Genomic DNA, 12,206 nt, shown 5'->3' with positions numbered 1-12,206 from the left:
TTTCGTCTATAAAACAATTGATAAGCTTCGACAGTGTACCTTAAACTACCAAGCAAACGACATGATGTGAAAACGTCGGTACGATCTATTTTAGTTGTTGTAATGGATGTAAAAAAGTGGCAGGTTGTGGAGAAAACTGTTTTCGACCGATACCAGTGGTCATGTCCCCATAAGTTGTTTCCTGACTTAGAGTTATGATGAGATATATCAGATTGATTGTGGGTTACATGTGTATTGGTGACGCTATGAATACGAAATAAAACTGATTGATACCGTTGCGGAAATTACATGGAAACAAATCGATACTTGATAAACGGAATGGAATCGAAAACTACATTTATGTTCAAATTATATCACTTAAAACTAGATTTCAAATGGGCCATACACAAATGAAGAAATTTTTGTGATCTTCTATCTGCATTGCAATATTTTCTACATTACTATTGTTTAGTTTTGGAAACATTGTTGTCGTTTTTTGGAATATCAATTGGTTATGTGCGTAAGTTACGTATTGGCGAGCTATTTCGGAAAGTTATGATACGAAAGTGCATATAACAGAAAAGCGATGTCCAGAGGATAAGGCGATGAAATGAGATGTGCAAACATGGAAAAAATGCCGTGAAGCAGTTGTGAGAATGATTATGTTATAGCTGGATGTGGATCCTTGTGGTCAAGCGGAGTTTACGAAAAAATAGTTGATCTTAATTGAATTATTAACTATATGAATAGGATAATTTTTTCTCGAAAACCCCAGTAGAGTAAAGTGAGGCAAGAGTTTATTTTTGAGATTTCTAGCTCAATTTAAAACAAATGTTATAAATTTCATGGTGGTTCAAATGCTATTCAAGTAGGGGACTTCCACTCCAAATATTATAGAAATCGATTGAGATTTGGAAGAGTTATAGCTTTTTTTTATTGTCTTAAGGCATAGAAATTGTAATTTTCAGTCGAACTTTCATGGAACATGCATGGAACAATATCAAAATAAAATCTTATTCAATTTTTTTGTTTAAGAGGGTTTCTAGATCTATCATAAGGATGCTTTGAGTCGTATTAGTTTTTTCATAAATCCTTGGAAACCACTTTTGGCCTATAGTGGGGCAAAAGTTCGAATCAGCGGGGCAAATGTTCGACCCATACATTATCTCGCGGAAATAATTAAAAATTGCCTAAAAGCTACATATAACCTTTAATTTTAGCGAAATATGCTTGATCGTGTGAAAAAAGTCATCAAAATGTCTCCTTTTTAGTTAGTTTTGCGAAAAACTGATATTTTTCGGTATAATACATTTAACTCTGTTTTGGGCAATTTTTTGATGAAAATTTAGTTTGTATTTTTCAATAAACATAAGTTTACGGTTTGTATAAAGTATACATGTCACAAAAGTATCGATAGTATGTGTTTCAGTCAGCGAACTATTGCCCCACGCTTGATTCGAACTCTTGCCCTACCGGTGGGGCAAAAGTTCGTTCAAGACAATCAATTTTAGAAATGGGTAAACATTTAGGCAAAGTTTGTTCAGCAAAATTATAGCCAATATGGTGAAGGTTCACCGTGTGGTATTTATTTATTCACAACTGCTATTGTTTTTCTGAAAATATTGATTGTTCCACTAAGGTCGAACTTTTGCCCCACCTTACTCTACCTTACATCGGTGTTGCTATGTTAGAGTGATGACTGAACTATATTACGCATTTCATACAAAACTGTCAAGCTTTGATAATACATTAGGGTGGTTCCAAATGATATAAAGTTTGGAAATCCAATCTTCCATATCTTTTATACCATCCTTACCATAAAAATAGTGTTTTGTGAAATTTTCGGTGGAGATTTAATTTTTGGTTTTTGGTGGAGATTTAATGGGTGATCAAAGACGATGTGGGTTTATATGGAAATTACTATGGATAAATTTTGAAAATAATAAAGGAAGCTGTTGAAAAAGTGAAACTTTTTTGAAGTATAAGTTTTGTTTGAGAAGTTTGCATAAGTTTACCGATCTATAATCACACATATAGTTAAATAATAGCAAACAAAGTCATTAATATCTCATCTCCCATCTGTTCGATTATTCTCTTCAGCAACTTCTTTTATTATGGTGTAATGAATAAGTTTTTACTATGGAATGATAAGTTTGAACTTACAAGTTTGTTACAATTCTAACGTGTTTGGAATGTTTTTTTCCATAGTAATTTTTATACAAACTTAATTCTTCACCGGAAAAGCTGAAAAGTGCACAGAATCCTATTTTTATGGTCAGGATGACATAGAAGATATGGGAGATTGGATTTCCAAACTTTATTTAATTTTGAACCGCCCTAATGTGATATCAAAGCTTGACCGTTTTGTAGATACGGGAGATTGGATTTTCAAACTGTTTTTGTTTAATTTTGAATTGCCATAATATAACATATTAAGCTTATTTTACAGATTATTATATGTTTTACTAGATAAATCAACATATGTTGGTAAATTAGTTCCATTAAATTGATAAATTATTTATGAATTCCGGTAATGTTTTCATAGAAATAAGTATAATTCAACAATAATTTATTTCTTAAGAATCCCGGAAATTTCAGCTGTGTTAGGAAAAGTGAAAGTTGGCCATAATCCGTAAAATTAGCTAATGAACGAAAAACGATGGAAGTAATTAATAAACCTAGCTCCTTATATTTTAGCCCAAACGGACGTAATTGTTTGATAAGAAACTCAATTCATCAATGTTGCTAGACCGACATATCTTTTACTAAGCGAGCCACACACTTAGGCAGATCGCTGTTTTCGTCGATTAAAATCTCTAGTACTCTCGAATCCTAGAGGTTTGGTGTTTTCGACAAAATATTTTGAAATAATTTGTGCTACATTTTTGACATTTCTTCCGAAGACACCTATGCTCTAAGACTGAAGTGAATGGCGCGGCTCCACTTTTCTTTCTTCGTGACAATGAAGCTAATGTTCTTGATTAGTCGTAGATAACAAATTATCTGCTGCGTCATGAGCTACCCAAGATTTTGTAGAACACTGTTTTTGGACTCTTTTTTACTAAAATCTCAGAAAAACAGACGAAATAGCTAGAACAATTATTAATTCAAATCATTGTCATGCGAACATTAACACCCAAAGCTGAAAATATTGTATTTTGCCAACAGGCCAGTAGGTGGCGGCAGTGCATGTATAAAATTCGAACAAAAACGATACGAGCGCCACGATTGAGCCGTCGGCCAACTACCAAATATTAGAATTGAGCGTTGTTTCGCTGTACGATGAAAATAGTCCGAGTGTAACGTCGCTTGTCTGTGCTAAAAGTATTATATAATCTGGAAATTTTGCCAGCAAATAATGAAAATTTTCTTTGTTATTGTTATGTTTAAAAAAATTTACGTGAAAATTATTCAAATAATTTTTTTAACAGTTTTTGATGAAGTGTCATACAACGCCATCCACATCAGTGATAGAGCCATAAGTGTCTTCGGAACAAATGTCAAAAATGCCTAAATGAACAACTTTGCAGAAGAAAGTTTGTTGATAGGACACTTTTGTCAAAGGATAATACTGATTTAGATCAGTTTCAACTTATCTAGCTAAATGCGAATGAGTTAAAATGTGATAAAATTCATTTCAAAAAAACTTTATCTTTGACTTTGCTTTATAGCTGTTTGCGTTTGAAACGCAAATATCAAATGCAGGTACACCAAACGCGGTAAGTTTTTTCACAAGGAAGGCGAAGTCAAAGTTTGATTTTCTATGCTAGGTTTTCGGTGGTATAAATCATGGTTGCTAAGTATCCTTTCATTACTTTGTGTTACCGCATTTGTAGCCAGGTTCAACCCGATTTGCACGTCAAAGGCAAACAGCAATACTATCTTGAATCGCAAGTCAGTCCCATCTCTAAAGATTAGGCATTGGAAAAATTTACTGAGAAGTGTTTACACTTCTTTATTTATACAATTTCTGCTCGTAATCTGAGATGAAATTGCCTGATTTCCTGCACTGAATTATGCAGGGTCGTTAGGCAAATAACTGTAATGAATTCTTATACTACGCTTTTTCATACCGCACTGTTTTGAATTACACAATGAATCGTTGCGCAATTTTCATAAATTTCAAAATAATGGTAAATCGCAGCCCGATTTGAGTTTTGATATCCTCGAGCGGTCTTTTTCGAAATTGCAAAAAAAAAGTGGTAAGCTACTAGGTGAAGAACCAGCCATATGTCAATGTACTAAAATTCACCTTAATAAAGAAACAAAAAAAAATCTTGTAAGCAACTCGCTGCAGAACTCAATTTATATAGCACTCGTCGCAACTACCAAACTCGACAAGTGTTATTGAATACACGCACGAGTCGTGTTGTAAAAATGATAATTCTGCGACTTGTTGCGTAATCTACTTTTCATCAGTAGGTAATTCCACCAATCCGTCATGAAACAACCTACTTTCCTGCACCATATTATGAGTTTTGTAAAAACTCATTACCCAACTGATATTTGTTGCGTTGCGAATCATTACGCAACGCTATTTTATTACGTAACTCATTTGAGTTACTTAACGAATCCATTATACAACGATTCAAGGAAATTGCAAAACTATATTGTACGTAAATCTATATGATTTCTGATTTCGATGATGCTGTAAAAGCTTAATTATCCATGAGGGATATCCGGCTATTTGCCCAAACGTTGTTTGGCCAAACACTATTTGATCGAATGTATATTGACATGTTATCTATAGTTTCTTACTAGTGTAATTGTTCAGCCAAACGGCATTCGGACAAATGACCCTATCAGCCAAATGAGCCGCCCGTTAAGGAACGTCGGGTTAAGGTGAAGATGAATCGAAGCCAAAGTTAAAATTTTCAAGAGCACGGATCTGGAGAACCGAACATCCGTTCAAGCAGAAAACTTAATCGATTGGTCCCTAGCTGGTGGTGACCAATCGATTAGGTTTTCAGCTCAAACGGATGTTTGGTTCTCCAGATCCGTGCTCTTGAAAATTTGAGCTTTGGCTTCGATTCATCTTCACCTTAATATGCGCTAACTAAGGAAAAATGCCTACATATTTCGTCAAGAAATCCACCTCATTCTAATTGGATTTACAGGAAAGTCCAAAAAATAACTAAGCAATAACTAAAAACAGTCATGGGTAATCAAATCTGAGGTATTGAATTAAAATCAAATGAAACCTAAAACATTGTTTTTCAAAACAGTGGGGTAAAATGCGCCAACCAGTTTCAAACAAATTGTGTGCGGCAAAATCAAGCTATTTACGCAATTCTAATGCATGCACCAAATACAAGACCGTTCCATATTTTATTTGAGTTTCTGCGTCATTATTTCAATTCCACCTATGATATTTAATCAACAATTGGGTCCTGAAATATTTAATGAATTCTTGTTTTTATTTAATAATACGAAAGAGCATGTTCTAATTTAGCAATTTTTTCAGCTCAAATAACGGCTATAACATATTTAAATTTTAATCTTAAAAATGGTTCCCAATATGAACCTTGACACTTGACATGTTTGACGTTCACTTTATCGACAAAAATGCCACAGGGCTTTTAGATTTAACACAGAGGTTGTTCCTTTCTGACATTTCGGAAGGGACACGGAAAACAAAATATACCCAACATTTGAGTTTAAACCAAGGGGTGTGACAGCTTCTCCGTAAATAAATGTTTTTTTGGGCTTAAACCAACGAAAATCAGTTAAAAATATAGTAAACATGTGTTTCTAGCCTAAACTAAACCGTTTGGTACTAAAATTGGCACAGGGCTTTAGGACCCTATTATGTACCTAGTTCCCCTACAATCAAGAAATCGATGTTACGCACTTTATCACGTCAGTGCATTTTGCAACTTTTTTTTATTTTAATAACCTTTATATACATTATAAGGTCATTTCAACGTTTATCTTTGAATTGCTATTTCTTCGCAATTCCGAAACCAACTCTTAGGAAAACATGGATTTGATAGACGGTGGAAATATGATAGCGAACAGTATTTTGATGATTGTACTAAACACTTAAATAAAACGAACGAGCAGAGCACATGCGATGATTGTCACGATTGATAAGTAAATCTGTGTTTTTTTTTCATGAGAGCTTATCTACATTCATCGATTTCTCTTCATCGTTGCTCTCTTTGGATTATTGCAGAAAACAGATTCTATTTTCGTAACATATTTTTGTGCTGTAGGATGAAAAATCAGTTCTTGCTTCATTAACAAGAAATATTACAGATTTATTTACTTTAGCGAAGTTATTAGCGAAAGAGAGGATCGATGAAGAGAAATCGCTTATGTCAACACAGAAATATTCAAAATATGTGAATGTTCAATTCAAACGAAACTAAAATAGCGATGAACTGCAATCTAGAAATTATTAAACATTATTGATTATAATAAAGTACACAATGGCTTATTTTCATATAAAATGGTCAAGTTTGGATACCTGTAACTATGCTTATAGCAAACCGATTGATCTTGAATTTGAACTGTATGTTGCAAATAACTTCAAGTTAGGCTTTAAATTCTATGCAAGAATTACAAAGTTATTAAAAACCAAAATTGCAAAATTTTAATTCTTAGATATTTTGAATACGAACAATTTAGGATATATATAATATTCCACAATATTTTGAATTTCTTCTAAGTCGTTAAATTTGCAGAAGCAAATTTTCTTCTAAATATTACCATTTTAAAAATATTTCATTCATTTTCAGAAAATTTCAGTATTTTTTTCAAAATACACACTCAATCAGACTATGCGCGTTCAGTAAATAAAATTATCGAACAAATCAGAAATTCACAAGAACAATTCAGCAGCCTCTGACAGCTCATTACGAACTGAACTACCGAAATACGGTGAATTCTTTACCGAATAATCAGTAATTTTAATGTTCAACTGAAGCTTCGGTAAAATGTCTATTAGATTACCGACTTCAGTTATTTGAACAAATAACAGCGTCAATCAATCGTGTACGTTTCTCTCAGGGGCGTTGCAGTAAAATTGTTCATGGAATGTCTGAAAACGAAATTGTGCCAGTATCTCATAGATTTTCTAGGCAGATAATTATGATGAAGGTGAGTTTTTGGTAGCGTATAAACGGTTCACCTATAAACTAACGTCAATGTTTGCAGTCCTGTTGTCAGTGTTCGCAGCTACCGTTGAAGTTTCTCGTGCGCATCCTGCTTTGTGTTTCCGACAGAAAATGTGGCATCGATCGTCTATGTATTATATTCATGAGTGTAACTATATATGACGTCTATTTAACTTATGAAATAAAGAAGCACAATCACGAACGTCCATCTTCGTTGTTTTTATTCCTTACGAAAAAACAAGGTTCCAAGGAAAATAATCTGTGTACCGTGGCTACAGTTTTTCGGTAAACGATTTCCGACAATTCGGTTGTTTTGATAGCTGGGCACAAAAATGCGGATTACTGAAAGATCTGTAATCAACTCGTTTACCGAACCGATTACCGATCGTTCAGCTGTTGAGATTTCGTTAAATGGATTAACGAATTTGGTAATTTGATCTAAGTGTGTAGTATTTTTTAATAGCGTCAAAACTTTTGAACAGAATTCAATTAATTTCTCACATATCAAAGCTCAAGTTATTTCTGAAACGCAGTCCAAACTTGAAATCAATCGGTGAGCTATTTTGTACCATTTTGTATGAAAATCGGTCTTTGTGTAGTACCTTCCCCTTGGTTATGCGACCTTGCCGCGATGGGAGGGCATAATCCATTAGCCCATATGATGGAAACCAAAGGCGTAACCTGTAGTGGTGGTATCACATTTTGGCATTTTTTGCTTAAAGCCGCGTCATAATTCATATGGCATAGACGCATTAATATCTCGGATGTGATCCAACGGACATTCTGCGTCATTGATAGAATTGATGCCCATTTCAAATAATTAATCTATTCGAAGTGGACATTAATACTATTGGTGACGTTCAGTTTGCCTTTTGCTAACCAGAATGATCCGTAGCCACTCTTACTATTAGCTAGCTAGATACATCGTTATCATATACGACGTAGGGAATACTTAGGAACTCTTAGGAAAATGACTAGTAGATTCACTGAGTAGAAATAAGTGGCGACAATCTTATTTTAATATGGTTTTTACATTTCCATAATAAGAAATACCTCTTTTGTAACAGCGGTATAAATAATCTAATTCCAGCTTCATTTTCGCAAAATTTACAAGTAGAAAGTAGGCGTTGTGAAGCATTGCATTTGCCACCGAAAAGTGAATCTTGTAGGAGACTGTAATAGAAGCCTAAGGTAACTTTACTCTTCAATATTCACTATAAAAATGACTATGGAAAGTAAGACGCTGAGATCGCTTATTAGGGTACACTTGCTAATTCCGAAAAATTGTTGAACAGACAAGGAAAGCGACTTTTTTCTTTAAGGATATATGAACGTAATGACCAATTAATACTTTTAACAACAAAAATGAAATTTACTAGAACTACTACTAAACAGCCTAATTTTGTTAAGACTTGACGACAATTGACATTTAAGACTCTAATCTTACGTAAAAGACAGGAGTAATCAGAATAGCACTTGAATGACAAATTATTCAAAACCATTTCGATTAGACAGTATTAGTAATGACACTACTACACTACTATTTCAAACAAATTCTAATGGAGCTGCTGATTTTCACAATGCTTCCTTTTCTCAGAAGCAAGGGAATATGGGTATTTTTCAAAAACTACCACGTCACAATACGAATAAAAAACAGTGTTCATGTGGGCGCCATTGCCTAGTCCGTCTGAGTATTGGTCCTGGTAGAGGGGAAACTTGGCAAAAGCCAGACCGAGGGTTTAGCCTTGACAAGTTAAGCTGTCAGGCAGCTCCAACTGAATACCATACAAAAAAAAAAAAAAAAAAAAAAAAAAAAAAAAAAAAAAAAAAAAAAAAAAAAAAAAAAAAAAAAAAAAACCGGTCTTTGTGTAGTTTATTCTGGCCAGTACTGTATTTGACTGAACATGTTTCAAGCATATTCTAAAGAGCCTTTTGGTTAATATTGTCTTAAAATAAGTCATCAACGTTACTTGTACCTAATTATTGTTAATCTCTGAAATTTTCAATTATAGACGACCTGAGTGATTTGGAAAATTTTGCCGATACAATTATTTTGCCAGCTTTAAGTCCCACTGCCATTCGGCTGATAAAAAAAAAACAAATAATTTGTAAAGTATAATAGTTGATCGATTGTGCGGCAAACTCGCCAAGGGCGTAAAGCCACCAAAAGAAAGACAAATAATAATAATAGTTGATCGAATCTCATTAAAAAAAAACAAAAATCTCAAGACATACACCAAAAGGTGTATTCATCGCTATGTCAAAAACGTCGTGAATAGGCATACTGAACTAGGGGAATGAGGACAACAATAAAAAGGACATTATGGAAGAGTGAAGAAAGGCCATGTACTGTAATTCTACACATCACGAAAATTTCTTTTGCGTACATCATACAACTGAAAATATTGAACGAAATTTGAAAATGTTTTTTTTTTTTCAAATAAAACGAACGAATAGAAAATTATCGAATGGTGAAAATCTGCATCAAAAAATATGATAAACTGAATCAACGTTATATGATAGCATATTTGATCAAATAGTTCATAGGGGAAATTATTGATAGGATGATCATTTTTGTTCATTCGTATGGCACAATGAGGAGAAAATATCGTAAAAGTTTCTACATCGCTTCCAGCAGACATTAAAAATGTACGAGAACAGCTAAAATCGACTATGGGTAAGGCTCGTTAGAAGAACACTTCATAATATAGAGAAGCATACATGTCATAAATGGTAGCAAGCATTAGCGCAGAGAAACTGAATGCAACTATTATACTTATATATACTTATAGAACATGTCGAGTCAACTCAGCTTTTTTAGAAAATTGTTCGCTTTGTCGCGTACCCAAGTCTCTACAGAGATCGATTGATTGAAGAAGGATGCAAATAAAATTTCGCATATTTCTCTGAGCTATACAACATTCTCATTTCGTTTCCTCTTTTCTTTACGAGTGTTTCCTTCTCACTAACTAGCATAATTTCAATCAATTATGTATCGGCCCATTTACCTAATATACCTGGACCGGTCTTCGTCGTCGGCTGCATCCGTCGCTCCTGCAATACCTTGATTCGTATTCTCTGGCGATGTGGCTAGGCCCTCATTCGTGATGCCACCGTTTTCGTCCTGGTTTTGCTTACGGAGTCCGGGTATTGAGGGCATGGAAGGCATTGCAGGCATCGCTGGCATTGAAACCGTTGGCATGGATGGCATCGCGGGCATTGACGGCATTGATGCATTTCCGAGCCAACCTGTCACCTTTGACGATACGCCAGAAAATACACCACTTTTGGTGGGACTGTGGAACAGAAGATAAAAGACGATTATTAGCCAAGTACAGAAAGCATTACATGGTATAATAAGGAAGCTAGGACTTGACAAATCTTGAAGAAGAATATCAAAAGCCTATGGGTGCAGAGCTACTTGGGCACTTCCATGATTCACTTAGGCAGGGGGGTGTTTCTCGGCCGATTCGGCTGAAATTTTTCAATAAGAAGCACTTCAACACGACGCATATTGTGGCCAAAAATGGGCTCCAGTAGCTATAAAAAACCCCACCGCCGAAGTGAATCAAAAGTGCCAAGAATGTAAAATGTAAAAATGTAAAATAAAGACTCTGCACTGACTGTGAACTTAAACTAGACAACTTACAAGCATGAGTCACAGGTAAGAAATATGCGTTACGAAAATTTTCATGACTGAATCGGGAATCACACCCACACTCCATAACACGATATGCTTCACTAATGTGACCAGATGTCCCGAGAAGTGTCCCGCAAAATGTCCCGTATTTCAAAATCTTTCATTATTATTACCTACTTTTTAACCAACATGTATTATATGCAGTCAAAGAAATATATTAGCAACATAATGAAGTTTACAAGTTTCTTTCGTAAAATTACCCACTGTCACTGGTAATTACTTTATACTTTCTATCATCTATGTGATAAGATTTAAGGCAACTTCGTCCAACCTTTTAGATAGACGAACTAGATCTCAGGAACAATATTATCAAGCAATCTAAAAATTTTAATGCACAAGCAATTCAACATACAATTCTATAGTAATCAGTGTGCATTAGAAAGATGCAAATTTCGAAATTTTTGCTACCCTATGCTTAAACAATTTAAATTATGGTAAAAAGCATCCTACCAAAATTTAAAATGATTTGGAATAAATTTGACTGTGCACACGCCATTTGAAGTTTATATGAAGATTACAATGGAAAACGCCAACCGTTTGTGTTCAGCCCTCTATCTCTTCGTCATAATATTTTATGGAAAATTGAATACAGTTACAACTTTGCCGAAGACCACATTTTGATTGGACATCAGGAAAAAATGTTATTCATATTAATGAAAAGTAACCGCATATCAGTCCCACTATAGATTTCCGCACCGTGTAACGCAAAAATTATTCTTGTTCTGATCATTTTTATATTTCTCTTGGAAAGATATCGTAGTGAAAGTTTCATAAAAATTTGATCAAAAAAACAAAAATGCAGTGTTGCTCTGAAAGTAATTGAATGATCATCTCAGCATGGTTTAGACTTTGGAATCAAGAATAACAAATTATCCTTACGTCTCAACAAAATGTGGTCTTCGACAAAGTTGTAGCTGGGAAGATTTTACATGGGAAGAGTGTGTTCGCTTTTTCATATATTATTATGACGAGCAGATAGAGGACTGAACACAAAATGTTTGGTTTTTCCATAGTAATTTCCATATAACCTTCAAATGGCGTGTGCACAACCAAATTTCTTCCAAATCACTTCAAATTTTGGGAGAATGATTTTCATCATAATTGACACCGTTTGAGCATAGGGGAGCATTAATTTCAAAATTTGCATCAGTCTAGTGCGCATCGTACCTTTGTGCTGTGCGTACACGAATTCTTCCTGCTCTGGGAAGTTTACCGAAAGTCAGTACTTTTCAGTGCTAAAAAAAGTACTTTTCAGTGCTACAAAAACAGCACTTTTCAGCGCTAAAATAAAAAAAAACGGTACCTTTCAGTGCTACTAAAATTATTTTTTCTACTATTGATCCCTTTACGATCCTTATTTGGACCCGTTGCCTTCGATTTTTTGTTGGACCCGTTGGCGAAAGCTAGCG

At 34.4% G+C, this 12,206-nt stretch overlaps 1 protein-coding gene across 12 annotated transcripts in view; it reads right to left on the bottom strand.

The window, feature by feature from the left end:
• Positions 1 to 12,206, bottom strand: part of LOC110673999 (synapse-associated protein of 47 kDa) — an 88,598-nt gene that overhangs the window by 33,912 nt on the left and 42,480 nt on the right. For 10 of the 12 annotated variants that reach the window (XM_021851221.1, XM_021851220.1, XM_021851219.1 and 7 more), the window contains exon 3: positions 10,106 to 10,393. In XM_021851221.1, coding sequence (XP_021706913.1) covers positions 10,106 to 10,393 — 288 coding nt within the window. The remainder of the gene's footprint in view (positions 1 to 10,105; positions 10,394 to 12,206) is intronic. The other 2 variants (XM_021851225.1, XM_021851227.1) reach the window with 1 other exon arrangement.

The sequence above is a fragment of the Aedes aegypti genome, chromosome 3, assembly GCF_002204515.2.
Source record: "Aedes aegypti strain LVP_AGWG chromosome 3, AaegL5.0 Primary Assembly, whole genome shotgun sequence".
Lineage (NCBI taxonomy): Eukaryota > Metazoa > Arthropoda > Insecta > Diptera > Culicidae > Aedes > Aedes aegypti.
Note: the sequence above shows the minus strand (reverse complement) of the source record. Positions and strands in the feature narration are given on the sequence as shown.